The 19977-nt window shown below is 44.0% G+C and overlaps 1 protein-coding gene across 1 annotated transcript in view; it reads right to left on the bottom strand.

Annotated features, from left to right (window-relative positions):
* The window catches only part of POU6F2 (POU class 6 homeobox 2), a 470270-nt gene that overhangs the window by 47660 nt on the left and 402633 nt on the right, over positions 1-19977 (bottom strand). Inside the window, exon 7 of the mRNA XM_040471600.1 lies at positions 10014-10154. Coding sequence (XP_040327534.1) covers positions 10014-10154 — 141 coding nt within the window. The remainder of the gene's footprint in view (positions 1-10013; positions 10155-19977) is intronic.

Raw genomic sequence — 19977 nt, 5'->3', positions numbered from 1 at the left:
AAACGGTCCAGTGGACATTTATTTAGAGGTTGAATGCATCTCACATGTGAATGGAAGGTTGTCCCTCTCTAATAATGTTCTGCTTAACCATAAACATTTTTCGCTAAAAAAGTTAGTGTTGCTCTAGGGAAGCTGGGTCAAAATTCAGTACTGCCTCTTTCCTTATCCTCAGCCCCAAATCAAGTCTAATTTTCATTCTCTAGTTGGGAAAACTGAGACATAAATAGTTTTCACTTTCATCCTTGACTTGTTACTGTATAGCCCACAGTACAGTCTTTTTGACACTGGATTTGGTTAAGGTTATTTATCAAATAAATAACATATTTCCTCAATTATAGGACTCCCACATCTTTTTCCTATTTTTAATATTTGTGAAATTAGGTTGCCCTAACAACTGATATATCTGTTTAAGGTGGTAGTATTTTGGGGGTGCCTGGGTGGCTCAGTCAGTTAAGCGTCTGACTCCTGAATTCAGCTCAAGATCTCATGGTTGGGGTTTGGGCTCTGCATCTGGCGGGCTCAGCACTGACAGTGGGGAGCCTGCATTGGATCCTGCATCTCCCTCTCTCTCTGTCCCTCCCATCTCATGCATGCACACTCTCTCTCCCTCCTTCCCTCTCTCTCTCTCTCTCTCTCTCTCAAAAAATAAACATAAAAAAAAGTGGTAGTATTTTCTTCCATTCAGAAAAAGCTGTTCTTAAATTGATGATATAACATAACATCAGTGGTTTCTTAGACTCATAATACAGTATTAGATAGTTCTCTTTTTCTTTGCAAGGGCTTACTTCTTTAGAAGGATAGCTTCCAAAGGGAAGGATATAGAAATGTATAGGGCCTTGTCACTTTGGGAACTTCCTCAATTCCAAAACCATTTTGCTGTGTGATACTACAAAAAACCCCAAGTGAAGAGTCACTGAGACAGATTTTCCTGTTTGGCTCAGAAAAGCTCACTTTGGTGAGAACCCACTCTTCCCTCATGGCTAGAATGCCACGCTGGAAGGCAGGTGGCCTCTAGTCCCCCAGACCTTGATGCCTTGAGGTTGATTTTTCCCTAGCAAGATAAAGTGGAGACCTGAGGTCTTTTTTTTTTTTTTTTTTTTTTATCAAGATTGTCTCATTGCTCTATCAGAGACTTCCCTGAACCTAGTTCTCCAGTTCCTTTGATCAGCAAAAATAGTAACGGTGAGAATATTGATTAAAATAACATATTTTGGCAAGGTGTATAGCTTTTAATAGTTTTCAAGTGTATGTGTTTATATACCTTCAAGAGAGATCTTTGAGGTTGATAGGGCAAGAATTACAGTTCTCATTTGGAGATGGAGTGATGACATTTCGGGAATTTGTGACCTAAGAGAACATCCAGGAAATGAACATAGGTCTTTAAACGCAAGCGAGGGTGGTGTGGGAGGATGGGTGTGGACTCCGGGCTCGGATGTCAGTTCTGCCCAGTTGTTAGCGGCATCACCCCAAAAGTGTGCTCCTGTGCACAGCTAGGGTAATTAAACTACGGTCAAGTGCTCTGGCAGGATCACAGATGATACCAGCCCCATGGTGAAGGCTCAGTGCCTGGGAGACGTCATCGATTCCATGATTCTTTTTCTAGAAACCACTTAGCCTGAAGGAATGTTCAGCTAAACCTGGGGCTCTTCTAAGAACTCACATGGGTCTAGAACTTCGCACACTGAAACAAGCTACATGAGCATTAGGTGGTAGTATTTTGTTTCACCATGCTAGTGAAACCAAGATGTGAGAAGTCAGACGGGCTCCGAGGGCGCCCTCTGTGCATGGCATGTGGTTGGTAACTGTTATCTGTTTAGAATTACAGCTGTTAATTAGGTTGCTGCGTTAGTTAACTGGCCTCTTTCCTATTTAGCCACAAAGGATGTGCCCAGTCTCTACTGAGGAGCCTATACAAGGACACATTTCCGTATTCCCAGGAAAACGAAATACTCATAGATGAAGATTTTTTTTTTTAATGTAGGGGTTAGAGGCGGGGGGGGGGGGGGGAAGGAAGCAACAACACCACAATCCAAAATTCTGCTTTATATAAGAGAGAGCTTGGTTCTCTCCTGACTCATTCTGCAGGGAAAATCTCCTAAACTGAGATTTTATTTTTTTTTAATTGTGTATTTTTGGCCCCCCCTTTAATTGCACAGGACAGGTTGCCCTGAGGCGTGGTGAGTAGGGAGAAAGAGTTCAGAGGGTGCTTTATTTTTAGTTCTTCAAGTTGGCTAGCTCTTTGGGTTGATGGCATTAACGGGATTAACCCTTTCATTTTAAAAATGGGGGCAAGAAGGAGAGCGCGGGGCGGGGGGAGGAGCGACCTCTGGTAGGGCAGCGAAGGTCTGGGCTGAACATTTGGCTGTCATGATGAGGGACAGAGCACGCTTCTGCTGCTGGCGTTGACGGGCTCTGAGACCCGGTTACGTCCTACGTGTCAGCAGCCGCGCCGCGCCAGAAGCGAGGCTTCCCATCAAATTCACCTCCCGCGAAATCACTGCGGAGCCCTGGGCCATCAGGGCTCATTAGCGCCGTTTACCGTCCAGGGAGCCCCACTCCTCAGAAGGGCGAGGACCCAGGACCCGAGGGCCAGGCCCCCGGGTCACCCCCCCCCCCCACCAGCCGGCACCCTCCACTCCAGCCCTGACCTGTCGCTCGGGGGAGAGCGTCCCAGCGGGGGCCGGGGGACTGGCCTAGCGCTGCCAGCACAGCCCCGGGGGCAGAGCCGCGCGGTCCACCTGCTCCCCGCAAACGCGCTCCCAGGTGTGTGTGCGCCCTCCGGACCTCAGCGCGCAAATCCCAGGAGGGGGCTCCTTTCCGATTTAAATCATTATCACACGATCCAAAGCGCGGATAGGAAGTGACTTCCCGCAGCATTTCCCGAAGTGCGCTTTGCCGACGTCAACTCTACTAAATGTTGCGGACAGGAAGTCTGGGGAAAGCAGGATCAGGAAAGTAAAGGGGTCCGCGGCGCGTCACAACAGAATTGCCCGGCCCCATCCGAACACATCAGCGGCAGCGCCAGGGGCGCGGCGCCACCCGGCGTCCAGCCCGGGGAACCCTGGTTTGTGCGCCGTCTCCAAGGGCTCGTTCATTTCCAAGGCGCACACTTAGGGAGACGCTGCTTTAATGCAATGGCCTCTTCCGAAATGAGGAGATAAAGCTCTCAATTGGGCTCAAAGGGGAAATTTGATATGTTAGTAGAAAGATCGAGGTTGTTTATTGTTGCTACTGTTTCATCTTTATTACTGAGATGAAGCCAGGGTAAAATTCTTATAATATTACTAACCCCATGAACATTTCTTTCCGAGTCTCTAGAAAGAGCTGATTTAAAAAGTGTTAAAAAAGGCGACAAAAAAAAAAAAAAAAAAGAAGCTTATTTGAAGGGTATTCCAGTGCATGTGATTGAATTTTTACACTTTTTAAGACTTTGTATAATGATATTTGCAAAGGAGAAAATAAAATCCTTTGTCAGACTGTTTTGAGTTTGGGTTTAAGAACATGGCCAAAACCATTACCTAAATAGATTGTTCTGTTTATATTTGGGGAAGAATATGCAGACACCTACCCTGTATTTTCAACAAACCATGTTTGATTCTTAGTTATGCAAAATGTCTAAGCAATATACTGTACTGTTTGTATTAAAAATGGTATTCTGTACATATGATTTTGTACCTTTTAAAAAAGATATAATTTTTTAGTAAAGATGCAAAACTTGCATTAAAGGAATTACCAATGCTATCATAGTATCACCTTGGGAAGGGGGGGAGGGAGAGAGTGCCAAGGTCTCAGCTTTATCCCTTTATTTCTTTCAAAAATAAGCAAGAGGGCTGAAGCTTATGCGGAAAAATGTTAATATCTTAACATTTATGTTAATCTTACATTAATGTGGTTGAGCAACGATCCTTTTGAAATTTTTTTTGGTAAAAAGTTATTTTTTTCGCTTCTTTATACATTTAATGTGGTTCATTATAAAAAACAGAATAAAAGAGTATGTGCAAAACTCCCTAAATTCCTGATCAAATGGCTTTAGCTGGATGTGTCTAATGTACTTCATTTGCTCTGGTCACATTGTCAAAGTTGCACACTTTATCTCCTTGGCACAGGGTTTGAAATTAGTTTTACAAACGTGGGCAGCTATGGTTTTATTTGTTCTCCTGCACAGATCTAATAAAACCCACAGAGAGGTTCAATGGACACTTACTGAATAAATTCATTATATCTCAATTCTTTGGCTGAGATTTGCATTTATTATAGCTTCATTTCCGTTCAACGTGTAGTGATTCTCTCTAAAAGATTCTCATCTTTCTATTTAAATTAGGTGTTGAATTCCTTTAGCAACCCATAGTTCAGGCTCCATTGCCAGCTTTTCATTCTAAAAAGCTATAGCATTAATTTATTGATACATTCATGTAATTTATTAAATACTTAAGACATATCAGGCACTGTGCTGAACACATTTCCTGCTACTGTCATGTTTAACCCCACAACAATGTATGTGACACATCTTATCACTCCCATTTCACTGATGAGGAAAACAGAGGCTCGGTAAAGTTCCATAACTTACCCAAGACCCCCAAGACCACATAGCTAGAAATGTGTTCCAATCAGACCTGTTTCCTCCCAAGCCCATGGTCTTAGCTGCTCTACCGTCTTCGAGAGATGTTCTTTAGCTTTTGATTATTCGAATTCAGAGGAATGCCCCAACATAAGTGCGCATCACGTTTCTTCAATTCTAAGACAATATTTTTCACATATTTGAAGGTCAGGATATTAGAATGTCGATGTGCACAAACACAGTACTTGGTGACATTCCTGCCTCGCCACCTGCCCTCCTCCAGCCCAGGGCTGCTGAATACAAGCAACTCACCCTCCGTGGATTTGCACATTCAAGGGTGTCCTTTTTAAGCTACAATGCATAGGCTACTATTGTGTCAGTAGACTGCTTTTCTCCCATTTTGGCCTGTGTTCCTCTTAGGAGGCAGCTCCTACCTACTGCAAATCCTTCCGTCTGGCCAAAGTGCTCTGCTCAGCCATTCTTTATTCATAATAATGCTATGTGTATTCTTGGGTACTGAATTGAATGGGCAACTGCTTTTAATTTTTTCTTCTTTCTATACATTAGGAAAAGTAGGGGCGCCTGGGTGGCGCAGTCGGTTAAGCGTCCGACTTCAGCCAGGTCACGATCTTGCGGTCCGTGAGTTCGAGCCCCGCGTCAGGCTCTGGGCTGATGGCTCAGAGCCTGGAGCCTGTTTCCGATTCTGTGTCTCCCTCTCTCTCTGCCCCTCCCCCGTTCATGCTCTGTCTCTCTCTGTCGCAAAAATAAATAAACGTTGAAAAAAAAAAAAGGAAAAGTAATGTTCTTTGTTTGTTTGTTTTACTTGACTGGCTCTTTAAGGAAGGGAGGGAGGGACTTTGGCTTGACTTGGTGCCACTTAAGAAAATTTCACAGTCGTCCAGAACTAATTTCATCAGGAAACATTCTGAGCTTCAGTTAAAATGTAAAATGCTTTTCCTTAGCCCCAGGATAAAATGAAATTTCATTTGCTTTTACTTTTCTGCAATAATGCCAATAAGGAGATATTGCCAGGGGCACAAGGGAAGCCAATTCTAGAGCTGAACAAATCGATGGGAAATCTACTTGCCAAATCCTGAACATACCCACTGAATGAGTGTTAAGAACACACACACACACACACACACACACACGCCCCCTACTGAACTATCCAGGGTAAGGATAAGATTTCCCTAAAATAACTTGATGTTTTACTCTGCTGAGATTCTCACATTCTCAAACTCCTCACACACACAGTGAGCACACTCAGTGTGAACTGCAACCACATCGCATCTAGACTAATAATCACAGATAGCATACACTGAGTGTTAGCATTATTGAATGATGACTATGTGCCTGACTACGTGCTAAGCTCTTTAATCCTAGAAGCTGCTTCCATTTTGATCCCCATTTTTCAGACGAGGAAACTGAGGCACGAGAGAGGGTAAGTCAATTGCCCGAGGTCCAACAGCCGATGAATGGCTGTTTGGTTCTAAAACCCATTCTTCTTGCCTGTATGCTGTACTACTTCTTGCTATATATACCCAAACCAAAGATAGGTTTCCAGAAAATGCTAGACAAGACTCTAAACCACGATGATGATGATGATGATGATGATAATTATTGTAGCCACTTATTAGTATGTCTTTAACTGTATACTCATGGACCATGGTAGGCTTTTTACACACCTTACCTCATCTAATCTTCATAATCTAGGGACTCAGATTTTATATCTATCCTTATTTTATGGTGAAACTGAAGTTCAGAGAGCTCAAGTAATTTACTGAAGGTCACAGAGCTTGTTAGTTAGTGGCTGACTTGGGGTTCAAACAAGTCTATAGTTGGTGCTCATCTCATTGTCTGGCTTCCACACTCACATGAGTTCCTGATTTGGTAAGCAAACAGCCCTAGAATGTTATTTTCAGCACTGTGATAGTCATGATAAATTTCATGATCGCCAATCACCAATAGGGAACTTGCTCCTTCAGGATGAAGTTGGGTATGATATAATTTTAAAATACTATAACATTCCTGGGTAAGATATGTGTTTTGTGACTTTAGAATGCAGAATTTCTGTTAGAATTAATCACTCTTTGGAATAATGTCTGACTTCTGTATTAACTGCAAATGAATGGCAGAGTCAGAAAGGTAAGAGAATGAACTGATAACTACTGTTTTTTTAAAAAAGCAGGGGCACCGGGGTGGGTGGCTCAGTCAGTTAAGTGTCTGACTCTTGATTTCAGCTCAAGCCATGATCTCACAATTCGTGAGTTTGAGCCCTGAGTTGGGCTCTGCGCTGACAGTGTGGAGCCTGCTTGGGATTCTCTCTCTCCCATTCTCTCTCTCTCTCTGCCCCTCCCTTGTTTGCATGCTCTCTCTCTCAAAATAAATAAACTTAAAAAATTAAGATAAATAAATGAAAGAACAGGAAATAAAAGACCATAAATAGATGGAGATTTCCCTTCCCTTTAAATGCACTGAAATCTAGTAAATAGAAACAATCAGATTCCAAGACAAGGAAACCAAGCTGCAAGTCCCAGGGAGTGGGCTTTCTTCTTTTTGGGGTTGGGACATGTCTCCCTGTGTGGGGAGGGTGCCCACCCCGCTGAGTGGGAAGACCTGGAATCTAGAATCGCCACTGGCACAGGCCTCCTCACAGGGGCTACCTTAGAGCTTTGAGGATGAGGCTCTAGTTTAGGGAAGTTAAGTCATTGATTTCTCCCAGGTCCAAAATGAGAAGAAAGGGGAGCTTAAACCGTATCTCAGGCAGATCCGAATTCAGTGAGGGCTCTTTCCTGGCTAATCCTCTCTTGGCTTCCAGGTAGCCAAGAGATTCTTAGCAGCGGAGAGCAAGAATCAGGGTATTTTGTGCCACCTCGACAGCCCGACCTCCCCAAAGTATCAGTGGCATAAAACATGCTTTTCAAACATAGGTTTAGAGTTTAATGTTATTTCTTCTGGGCAAACTTTCCAATGTAAAAAATAGTTGATGTCAAGAACTCAAATGAAAGAATCTATAAATATATTAAGAGTTTTCTCTTTGTACCTTTTCTGGGAAAGCTCTGTGGAGATTTTTAAGGGATTGAAAATGGGCTGGATAAAGTAATTCTAGTTTACACGGCTTTTTGAGCAAGGCTAATTGTATTAACCTGATTCCAACATGATCTTATTTTTTTGTACCACATTAATACAAGCAAAAGGAGCGTGCGTGCGTGCACACACACACACACACCCCAAATAATTTTTGTCCTCCTTTTTTGGTGCCATCTGGCCACCTCATAAGGCTCACATGAGTATCTTTGTATCAAGAAGTGCAGGGCATATGCTTTTTTTTCTGGGAAGATGATTGTGTTTATATTACAAAGATTAAAAAAAAAAAACCCACAGCACTACGGGAACATGGCCAATTCATCTACTTTGGAAATGGGAGTAGCTTGGTCGTCTCTGGCACATGGTACCATTGGGCATGTTTCTAAAACTCTCAGACAAGACATCATGAGCAGGCAATATTGACTCCTCTGTGAATGTAGGTCTTTTTTTTTCCCTTTCCAACTTTAGGAGATTTGTGGACCATATCAAATCACCTATCAGCACAGTGTCTAAAACAGAAGAATTTTAAAATAAAATCGGGCCTTCTTCTACATATGCAGAGTATGAACCAAGGTTTTAATTGAAAGCTCATTTTCCTGTGGGAACTCTCAGGCTGGGAGAGCTACCCCCCTGGGATGGAAGTCGGCAAAGGCCAAACAGAGCAAAGGCTGTAACTCTAGCCCCTAGGAAGGGGATGGATTTGTAACTGGCAAAATGATCAGCCATTAAATCACTGGAAGAATACACTTCTAATAACTCCTTAGCAATAAAGCATTTTCTCCATCACAAATTCTCAAGCGGTGGGGCACAGTGGCAGATTTTACTTGGACACCGGGACAGAAAAATCAGGGGGAAATGCACATCGGTGGATATGCTTTCCATCTGGACCTCTTAAAATTTACATCTCAAGGGCTAGCTGCCTGGCAGGAATGAATTGGGGTGTTCCACTTGGGGCATAACTCTAAGAAGCAGCTTCCAGGACCGACCTGATCTGAGTGTGAGTTATAGATATTATAACCAACTTTTCCTCCACACCCAAACCCTGTCCGTTCAGAAATCTTAATAGGCTTTTGAGAGCCTCCATTTAGAGCCGGCTGCATAAAATGATCCTTTGATGAAAAGGGATTGGAACAAGGGTTAAAGCCGACATTGAAAGGTGACTGTGGAGGGCACCGTGTTCATACAACCCTCCTTTAATATGTGTGGTGTGCACCTGTGATAAGATGATTCATTACCTGGGGCTGCTCTTTGACAAGCTCCATCGTTCAGCCCTCGGGGTTCTGACGGGACAATCCTGCACCCGCCCAGGAAATATAACAAGGTCAGCTTTTTTTCCCCGGGACGTAGATTGAGACGGTTTAGCTTATAATGCATCTCTGTTTACTCTTTATGTAAAATAAAAACAGGGTTCAAGACACTGCAATTCCTGTTCTCCACAGAGCAGGCCAAGCAGGGATCCGTAAAATAACTCTGGGAGGAAAAATCCTGGAGATGATGCTAGCGTCTTCTACCTGCTCCTCCACCCTCAGCAGCGGCCACAGTTGAGGTGAAGGTGCCCTAACCACCGAGGGTCTGTGCCAAGCCTTTGAACGGAGGGTACTTCTGATACCCTCAGCTTTAACTCCAGTTTGCTCTTCATGGAGCTTTCAGGTTTATTGGGGTCTTAAAGGGGGAGCTGCCCTCATCTGAAGCTTCGTCAGTGTCCTGGGGACCACGACGCGGGCACACGAGTGGTGTAAGGGAACCGTCACGCTGCCCATGACATGAGGAAGGTTCGATGGCCCCGGCAGACTGAAGTAAGCCTGCAGGCATACAAGAAACCCCCAGGAGCTTCCAGGAGAATCAGCAAGAGGCTTCTCCCCCCTTTCCTTTGTTTCTCTTACAGGACTGCCCGGTTCTTTCCATCAGGTCCCCATATTAGTCAGAAATTGGCTTGCTTAGGACTAGTTTAGAAATCTTAGAGCAATTAGAGAAGGAAACTTACCAGTTTCCCCCACCGTCCCAGTTTAAAAAGAATAAATACATAAGCAGAACTGAAATTTTGTTTTTAAAATTTACTTTTTTTTTTTAAAGACTGCCCCATCACGAAAAGTATTTCCTTCAGTTAAGGTCAGAACAAGAACCGTTGTACAGAAATAAAAACAAAATAAAAACGTAAGACATTCTAGGGGAAGGGGGAAAAAAAATCTTGTTCCTAAAATATAGAAACACCTCCCAACCCTTCTCCTATTCTTGACATTGCTAGTAAACATTATTTATTTGCCTCGAATAGATGCGGTTACATATCACTGTCATGCAAAAGAAATTCATTTCCTTTCCGAGTTCCATCTGCCATAAAGATTCACTCTTGTTCCCATCTCCCACTCACCTGTCCTTGTGCATTAGTAACTAGTTGACCCGTGACCCCCTGAAGGCTGGAGAGGGCATTGCCAAAGGCCTGTGAGCTTGCTATGGAGCCCATGGCGGCTGCAGCCGCTGCAGCCTGACTTGTTAGTGGATTATTAACCAGCTGCAAAGAGAGAAAAGATCAGGGTGAACCACCAAGAGAGGCACAGCACAAGGATACAACATTCATGTGGGGGAAGAAGTTCTCACTCAACTGGCTCATGCAAAGGGCCCGGAACCCACCGGAGGGAGCCTGGTGAACATTCGCTCTGAAGCTGTGGGCTCTTGGGGTGGTGGGGTAGGGGGTGGGGGGGCGGGTGGCTGGAAAGGAGGCTGGAAAGAAAAGAGTGGAGACTGGGTTCAGGACTAGCCCCAGGAGAGAGTGAGGTGGCCCTTGGGGTTGCAGCGGGCCGTGAGAGTCTTGCCAGGTGGACGAGTGACTTTGAAGAAGTCCCTGGATTTTGTCCCCTAGCCTAAATAAAACCCTGGGGAAATGTCTCCCTTCCTTGAGGTAAGCAGACTGGTTGTGGATTAAAGTAGGTTTGGAGCAGGATTGGAAGGGAGGAACAGATGTGAAGGATTTCTGCAAATAAATTTATCATTTTTGTTTGTGAATTGCAGTTTCTTTTAGGGTCATTGGGTAAGATGGATGCCTCACTCCCTTTCTTCAAGGAAGAAGGAAACCAAAGTCAGTAGAAATAGAAACCTCTAGCCTCTGTGCTCTCAGAGGGTGAGCTTAAGGTTGAGACTTTTGGCGGGGTTGGGGGGGGGCTCACCCTGACTATGGGGTTCAAGGCCAATGAGGAAGGTCCTTTGGTGAATGGCCATGTTGATATCTATCTGCTTGCTGTCTTAGCTAATATATGGTCTTCCCTTGGTCTTTTTCCTGGGACAAGGAAAGAGGGAGGAGAATTTGACTTGGGTTGGGGGGGAACCCACTCAAGGAGGAGGTGATAGCTGCCAAAACCTGTTTTTCCATGGAGACCAATTCAATATTCTTTATCCTGCCAATTTTCCACGCCACAGGTTTTCAGGCCTTCTGACCATGAGGCAAAAGTGTAGCCTGAACTAAAATCTGCATTTAGGTTAATGACTAGATATAAATTCAAGAAACATTTAAACTATTTTCACAGTATTGGTTTTGATACATGAATTTCATTTGTATTTATTCTAGGGTGTTATTTTTTTCCCCATATAGTTCCTCTCAAGTACAACGATTGTTGTGTATAATAATGCATTTTCCATCACCCGTTCCCACATCCATGAAATTCCTGCATTTGAGTGGAAGCCTGCCAAGACTAAGACTTGGTGGGAAAAAAATTAATGCCATACTTAATGCAGGTCCCAGAAACTCTTTTTCTACTTTTCTTCTTTACTTTCTCAATTCAGTCTCTCTTCTTTCTTTTCCTCCTTCCTTCTTTCTTTCCCTCAAAACATATTTTACTGCTTAATTCCTTTGGACATTTGCCTAGAGTTTTGTATCACCTGATGAGGACGGGAATACTAATTGTCAGAGGAAACATCAAAAAAGGACAGGAATTTAATAATTCTTTTTCCATTAATGTGATATCCTTATCTCTTTGGTTTCTTTATTAATCTATAATCGAATTTCACATAACTGGTTCTACAGAAATCCCATTGACCTGAAGCAGATTTTTTTTTAAGAAGTGAAAATCCATTTTAAGCTCATTACTTTATGTGTCTTTTGCCTTTATCTCTCTCGTAAAAGACAAGAATGATTTTCATTTTAAGGAGAAAAAAAATTCTCATTCATCAGTCTAAAAGAAACCCTGTCTTATCCCAGATTACCACCATGGGATTTAAAATTCGGGTTGGCCTTGTTCTTGGTTTCCTGCTTTTATAGTGTAGATGGGGCAGATCGTGGCAAATAGTTAAGTGAAAACTCTCCCTGCTTTTGGCTTAGCCACCTTCAGGGAAAGAGTTTGTACTGTGTACCCGTTTTCACTTCCAAAGTGAAACGATTCTTTAGGAATACCTTCCCCAAACTGCAAGGACAGACAGCCTATTAGTACACCATTCTCAGTTCATGTGCCAGCTGCTATGTTTACCCTTCTTTTATGCAATAAAAGTTAAAATTATAATGAAATTCCCCAGGTTCAGACAGATCTCAAAATAAGTTTCTTAAGCTCAAAGAAAAATTAAGTCACGTGCAGTTTGATTTTAGTGTTGAAGAGGCCATTTTGTCCCTGAATTTCAGGTGCAAAATTTAGATCGGGACATGCAGAATGCTTTCTGAAGAAGATAGACCATGCTTCGTATTTAACGAAGAGAAAATATTTTTAAATTTTTTTTAACGTTTATTTATTTTTGAGACAGAGAGACAGAGCATGAACGGGGGAGGGGCAGAGAGAGAGTGAGACACAGAATCGGAAGCAGGCTCCAGGCTCTGAGCCATCAGCCCAGAGCCCGGCGCGGGGCTCAAACTCATGGACCGCGAGATCATGACCTGAGCTGAAGTCAGACGCTTAACCAACGGAGCCACCCAGGCGCCCCGAGAAAATATTTTTAGAAATTGTAAGACATTTCCCTAACATCTCGGTCAATCAAAAATTCAAATAGGAAATTATGGAAGTCCTCTCTGGATATGATACTGGAGAATTCCTTCCATTTAGGACGTGAGTGTATTGTTCGGCTATGGTCCTACATAAAGGACCTTTGCTGTAAATTCAGGCGTTATATCAAGGGTCAGCTATGGTTCTGAATGAGAAACAAAGTGGCTACTTAAGGGCAGGCTCTCAGCCTTTGTGTTACAGGGCCAGGAATGGGTATCCTTGTGCTTCTCTGGAAGGTTGCTTCGGCAACCACAGATGTACAGATTTTGGTGATTTTTAATGTTTATCTCCTCTATATCCTGGTCCTAGTTTCCTCCCTTTGCTGCCTTTCCCTCTTAATGGAGCAAATGCCGACTTGATGACTCTCTTATTTCTTGCCCTGCATCCCTAGGTCTTTGGGAAAGGCCTGGGGGGCTCTGGGGAGATGCCTTGCTGGCCCCGGGACATAGAGCTAGAACTGAAGGCGAGGGGTTGTGGCGCGTGCAGACGGCGGGTACTAGTCAGTGTGCAAGTTGACAGCATTTCAGGTGGACCATTGGAGTTGTTGATGGATACAGCTTCGTAAATATCTTTGGGCCTTTCTGCCTGTGACTGCCAAGGCAGGGATGTAATATGCATCAACATATGTGGCAGGGAGGGGGAGGGAATGGGAGGGAAGCCATAAGTATTCCCTTCATCACCTCGGGTCATGTCACTCTGTATTGTCCCCAGTCATGTCATATTAGCAGTGTTCCTATCACCACTTCTTCTTGATTGGAGACTCAGGGTAGATTTGGACAGCGGGAAGCCCAGGCACAACAAATGTACATAATGAGCACGTTGGCATTTTAGGACCAACTGGATATTTTGAAGTTGCTGCCAAGTTTATGCGTTCAGATCTTTCATTGCCAATGTGCCTAAGCAGCAGAGGGATGGCCCAAATGAAGTCTGATTGTATTACATACTTGCATTTTCCACAGACTGACTCGAAAGTCATGCTGAATTCTAGTGCAGGCTTGTTTATAAATGTGGAAGCTCCGAAAGCAAGGATTTGCAGATCCTTGGCTGTTTTACCAAATGGATTCTGGGACTTGAATCCATCAAGCTATGGTTGTATAATTCATAGATAGTCTAAAAAAAAACCTACTAAGAGAAGAAACACTAATTTTTAAAAAAATTTTTAAAAATGTTTTTATTTATTTTTGAAGGAGAGAGAGAGAGAGAGCATGAGCAGGGGAGGAACAGAGAGGGAAGCAGACACAGATTCTGACGCAGGCTCCAGGCTCTGAGCTGCCAGCACAGAGTGTGAAGCGAGGCTCGAACTCACGAACTGTGAGAGCATGACCTGAGCCGAAGTTGGACGCCCAACCGACTGAGCCACCCAGGTGCCCGAAGAAACACTAATTTATTAAGATGGCCCTTGGTCTCCCCCGTTTTAGAGAATAAGATAACAGAGAATAATTATTAAAAATAGTTTTGTACCAGCAAGGAAGGGTTCAGAGCCCTGCCCATCCATGCACGCAGGGGAGGGCACCGGGTTTGAAACCAGACTGTCTTGGGTTGTGACTAAGTAAACCACGTCTCATCGTGTCATGGGTAAAATGGGTGTAAAGAAGGTACCATCCACAGAGTCACAATGAAGAAGAAATGAGCTACTACATACAAAAGTTGTAGAATAACAGTTGGCATATATTATGTTCTCAATAAACGTCAGCTATCATTCTCACTGTTCATATTGTGCATGAAGATTTTGAACTCATCAGTTTATCAGAATTAGAGCTCACCTTTATAAATATCTTTTCCCTTTGGAAATAATGTGGACACAGGCAACTGTGTTCTCCATATTTATATTTTAACTGTATTTTCTGATTTTATTTTGCTCATTCTTACAGAGTAGCTTGAAGGAAGCTCCTAGCTAACTAACGTGATTATTAGAGGAGGTTTCATGACTTAAAAGACAAATAGGCCACTTAAAAAGATTTCAGGCTGGAGGACATCAAAAAGAAGAATGGAAAACTTGACTTTACCTGCTTGTCTTGGCTTCCTCATACTCGATTATTTATAGAGAAATTTATGAAGAAAGCAGCGTTTGGCCTGTGAGGCCAGGGTTGGTCATGGCAGACCAGCGAGAGGAGACCTTCTTTCTAGCATATCAGACTCATTCTTAGTTTACAACATTTGTTAGGTTTCCACAAGGACGCCCATTTTGGTGTTTAATTCCTGCTTCATGTCAAAATATTGTGAGTGACTCTATCCCACAGTTGCTGATTTCAGAGTGAAGGCAGTGAAGGATTTGCAATGGCTTATATCTACATCCATACATCAATATGGATATTAGTGCTCATTTCATAATGAGAAAAAAAATCCATATTCCCAGATCTCCACTGCTTTGTATACATCTTTTTTATCTGAAAACACGAGGTGGCAATGAGAAGAAAAACTTCAATTAGAGTCTCTTCCAGGAGTACTCTTTGATGATGTCATACATATGACATCATAAAAATGTTACCACAGGGGCTCAGTTGGCCGAGTGTCCAACTCTTGATTTCTGCTCAGGTCATGATTTCAGTTCAGGTCAAGCTTGCGGCTCTCTCTTTCTCTCTCTCTCCAAAAAGAAAGATGTCAGCATAAATTACGTCACTACTTGGTGTAGGGGTGTCTTTACTTTATCTTCTCTCTCTCTGAAAGACTCACAACCTCCATCCTGGTAAAGAATTCAGGTTTCTTGAATCTGAACATTAGTAATCATGACACTATTCATGAAAAGTTTGCTGATCGTGGCATTCAATTTTTTAAATATTAAAAAAAATTTATTTGAGAGAGAACATGAGCAGGGAAGGGGGCAGAGGGAGAGAGAGAGAAAGAGAGAGAGAGAGAAAGCGAGAGAGAGAGAGAGAGAGAGAGAGAGAGAGAGAATCCCAAGTAGGTTCCACACTCATCTCAGAGCCTGACACGGAGCTTGATCCCATGACCCTGGGATCATGACCTGAGCCAAAATCAAGAGTTGGACCCTCAACTGACTGAGTCACCCAGGTGCTCTTACATTATTCTAATCTTATGAATCTTATTTACAAAAATATAGCAGCATGAGGCAGCTTAGCTATGGCATTATGTTCTATGTTTATGCCTTTATTCCAAGAGGGAGTTATGAATGCAGCAGGCTTAAAACCTTTCCTTGAAGCATAATTGGCCATGATCTATAGTTTTATCATTCTCCTCATGAGCTATGTGGATTTCATAGAGTATGGATTTTGGAGCAGCTCTTTTTGCTACTAACTTCTCAATTTAGAACCCTGAAACCAGGGCGCCATTTGTTTTAAATGAGGATGTTCATAAATGCATTTGTCACTGTTCCCTCCCATTTAAGGTCCAAGTGACTTGCAGCGGCTGCCTAGAAACAGGAGGGCAAATGTGGCTTTCCGAGTTCGTTTACATGCATTAGGTCCTTGACTTTTCTTAAGCTGTAGATGTGAAAAATGTGTCTCTTGGTCCCTTGGGACCCTTTTGGCCAAATTGGTGCTTCCATTTATTACCCTCAAGTCTTCTCTTTTTTTTTTTTTTTTAATTTTTTTTTCAACGTTTATTTATTTTTGCGACAGAGAGAGACAGAGCATGAACGGGGGAGGGGCAGAGAGAGAGGGAGACACAGAATCGGAAACAGGCTCCAGGCTCTGAGCCATCAGCCCAGAGCCTGACGCGGGGCTCGAACTCACGGACCGCGAGATCGTGACCTGGCTGAAGTCGGACGCTTAACCGACTGCGCCACCCAGGCGCCCCTCAAGTCTTCTCTTAAAAGGTCAAGGAAATTCCAGTAGACAAATGTTGGAAGGTGGCCATATTTATTTCAAAAACCTATTTGATGTGGGTTTTATCCTACAAGGCTATCCCCATGGGTCTCATGATTATTATGTTACAAAACTCTCATAACAGTTCGAGATAAGTTTTGTGAGTTTTAATATCGAGCCATGCTTTGCCGCTCATTTTCTGCCCATTTCCCTGCAGAGATGGCAATAGACCAGTTGCCGACCATCCAACTTTCTGCCCACCGGAAGTCTCCGGCTGAAGTGCCTGAGGTTTGCAGCAATGACCCAGGCACTACAACATCCTAAACTATCTTTGGTTCATCAGTGTAAAATCACATTGATTCCAGGATAGTTTTAGAATAAGTTTTATTTTATGACAAAACTGCAAGTATAGTATCTTCTCAATAACCCCCTAATCTCCAGGCATATTTGTTAACAGAGGAGTTTTTTAAATGACCTAATGTTTGAAGTTGGGTTTCCCAGAAACAGGATGGGGAAGGGAAGGATTCTTGTCCCAGGGGGGCTGTAGAGTGTGAGTCAGGCTTCAGAGCTGTCCCAGCTCAAGGCAAGGAAGTTGGATGTTCTCACTGGGCACTTGACAGTCCTAGTCGACAGCCCCTGGGGTCAAGGGTGGGTTGGAAATCTAATCCCTGGCACTGTTGGTTCTTTGCTCTTGGGGTAAAGCTCATACTTGAGGCTGAAGGATGGGAGAAAAGCTGCAGGCGCTGGTTGCTGAAAACCCCCCAAAAGGGTAAAGGCAACTCATGGAAATGGGATTCCAGGGGACCCAGGTGGAACATTATCATTACCCGCTACAGTGCAAACATCACTTCCTTTCACTCATTAATGTCTTCCTCCCGCAAACATTGATTCAGTGCCCACCATGTGGTGGGAACAGTATGAGGGGAAACTGACATGACATGTTCCCTACCCTCATGGGGCTTAGGGTCAAACAGGGAAAAAGACATTGTTAGGGAGGGAAGGGAAGCAGGAAGAGATGAGCTGTGTAAGGAGCAGTATCCAGACCTGGAGAGGGTGGCAGTCTGGGGTGGGCGGTGGTGAGAGACATGGTGGGTCCAAAGAGACCTGGGATGAGCAGCTCTGAGTCTTTTCACCTACGCTTGCTCAGAGTTGCACAGAGATGTGACTGACAATGGATGAGCCATTCTACCTGAAGGGATTAAGAGGTTGAATTCTGGAACCAGATTGCCTGAGTAACTGTAGTCTGTACAGTTTGTGCCCCCTCCCTTCATATGCTGAAATCTTAACCCCCAAAGATGATGGTATTAGAAGGAGGGGCCTTTGGGATGAGCTTACATCACAAGGGGGGGAGCCCTCATGAATGAGATTAATGCCTTATAAAACAGATCTTATAGACATCCCTAGCCCCTTCCACCATGTGAGGACACAGTGAGAAGGCGAGGTGAACCAGGAAGAGGCTCTGGCCAGAACCTGACTATGCTGGTGCCTCACCCTTGGATTTGCCAGCCATCAGAACTGTGAGAAATAAATTTCTGTTGTTTGTAAGCCACCCAGTATTTCATTAGTACAGCCTGACTGGACGGAGACACTTTCTGTGTTCAGGTTTCTTCAGTTTTAGTAAAATGGGAATTTTTTATTTAGTTCATTTATTCATTTTGAGATACAGCATGAACAGGGCTGAGAGAGAGAGAGAGAGAGAGAGAGAGAGAGAGAGAGAGAATCCCAAGCAGGCTCCATGCTATCAGCACAGAGCCTGATGTGGGGCTCGAACTCATGAACTGTGAGATCAGGACCTGAGCGGAAACCAAGAGTTGGACGCTCAACTGACTCAGCCACCCAGGTGCCCCAGTAAAATGGGAATATTAATAGTGGCCATGACTTCACAGGGTTGTGAAAAATCACACAAGTTGCCATATATAAAACACTGGAGGAATTCCTGGCACACAGTAAGCATTATATATGTTTTGTTGTAGGAATTTTTATTCCTTCTAGGAACTTCTGGTCATGCTGTTGTAGGATTGGGTTCTCTCTGGCCCTCACTCCCCCCAGGGCAGTAACACTGGTCCTTTCACAGATCCTCAATGATGTCAGCATGCTCACATTTGCTAGCTCTACATCTGGATCTCTCTTTCCCACTCACACACCTCTTCTCCCACGTCACCCCTTAGAGACACCTGCCTTGACCACCCTATCTGCCTTTCTTTCAGAGATTCACTCCACGACCTGTATAAGGAGACGATAGGACGTCGGGGATGTTTCTACATAATCCATGGTGAGGTGGGGAGAGCGATGGGGTGGAGAAGGCGGTCTCGGGTTGAGCATCTGGAAGCTGGGGGTAGACATGTGTGATTTGTTCTACTACTTGCTTTACTTTTGTGTACACTTGCAATTTCCCACAATCAAGTTTTTTAAAACTTCCCTCACAGCACTAATAGGGCCTGATATTTTCATTTGTTCATTCCCATTATCCTCCTCTCTCGAATATGGATTTTAGTTCACTGCTCTAGCTTTGAATCCTTCAACAGTGCCGGGCACCCAATGGGCCCTCAATCAACATTTATTGAATGAACATAGGAAGGGGTGAGTCGAGGATATCTAGGCCTGACCAGGACCTTGGTGGGAGTTTGGCCCTTTAATATTTACAGAAAAGGGTAAAAATTTGGCAGGCAAATTTGTCTAAACTCTTCTTCTCCTTCTCCTCCTCCTCGTCCTCTTCATCCTCCTTGTCCTTCTTCTTCTTCTTCTTCTTCTTCTTCTTCTTCTTCTTCTTCCTTCTTCTTCTTCAATACAGCACCACGCTTTACAGTCTTTCACACTATGCAGAACTGACTGGCCAGAGCCTCGGAGGACATGATGACCCCGTCCTGAGAGTCTTGAATAATCCCTAATGTGTGACTTCACCCTGTGAGTCAGCACTTTTAGGCCTCCTCGCAGCAGCTCAGGCAGATTCCTGCAAGGAATCCTGGGATACTCCAGGATATAAAACTCATTAATGGCAGCATCTAAAGATGAAGGCCCAGCGATTCCCTGGACATCGTGGACCCCAAGCCCCAGATGTCCCTGAAAATTGCATGCCTGGAAATGAGTGTGGGTAGGGCCGGGGGGAGGGCTTAATCTTTAGGTTTCATGTTACCTGGGTGCTTCAGGATAAGGAGGCAGGGAACGAAGCTTTTCTATTTTTATTATTGGGCTGTGGTGGTGGACATGGAAGGGTTGTTGCGAGTCTACATCCCCAGCCCAGCCTCGTGAGCTAGACAGAGCAAAGCCCATGTAGACAGCAGCATGGGTGGGAACAGAAGGGGCTGTTTCCCCAGAGGAGGATGAACCTATCTGTCCCTGGGCATAAATACTGCTGCTTTGAGGCCAGGTGACGGTGTGGATCACTTAAGGAGGGATACACTCTCTTTTGTGCAGCCTCACTGTGCTGGGATTTCAGGAGGTGTCTGTCCACTTGGGCAGTTAGATGACTTATGGCTCCTGGAGGCCCTGGATGTAGAGGCAGAAGTGAGGGTCTACTCAGATGGCTTCACAAACTCTGGACATCACTGCAGGTGGACAGAGGGGACTCTGAGAGCAGACATGCATGCCCTAGAGAGTATTCTAGAAGTAC

This window comes from Herpailurus yagouaroundi, unplaced genomic scaffold, assembly GCF_014898765.1.
Source record: "Herpailurus yagouaroundi ecotype Mexico unplaced genomic scaffold, PumYag 100, whole genome shotgun sequence".
Taxonomy (NCBI): domain Eukaryota; kingdom Metazoa; phylum Chordata; class Mammalia; order Carnivora; family Felidae; genus Herpailurus; species Herpailurus yagouaroundi.
Note: the sequence above shows the minus strand (reverse complement) of the source record. Positions and strands in the feature narration are given on the sequence as shown.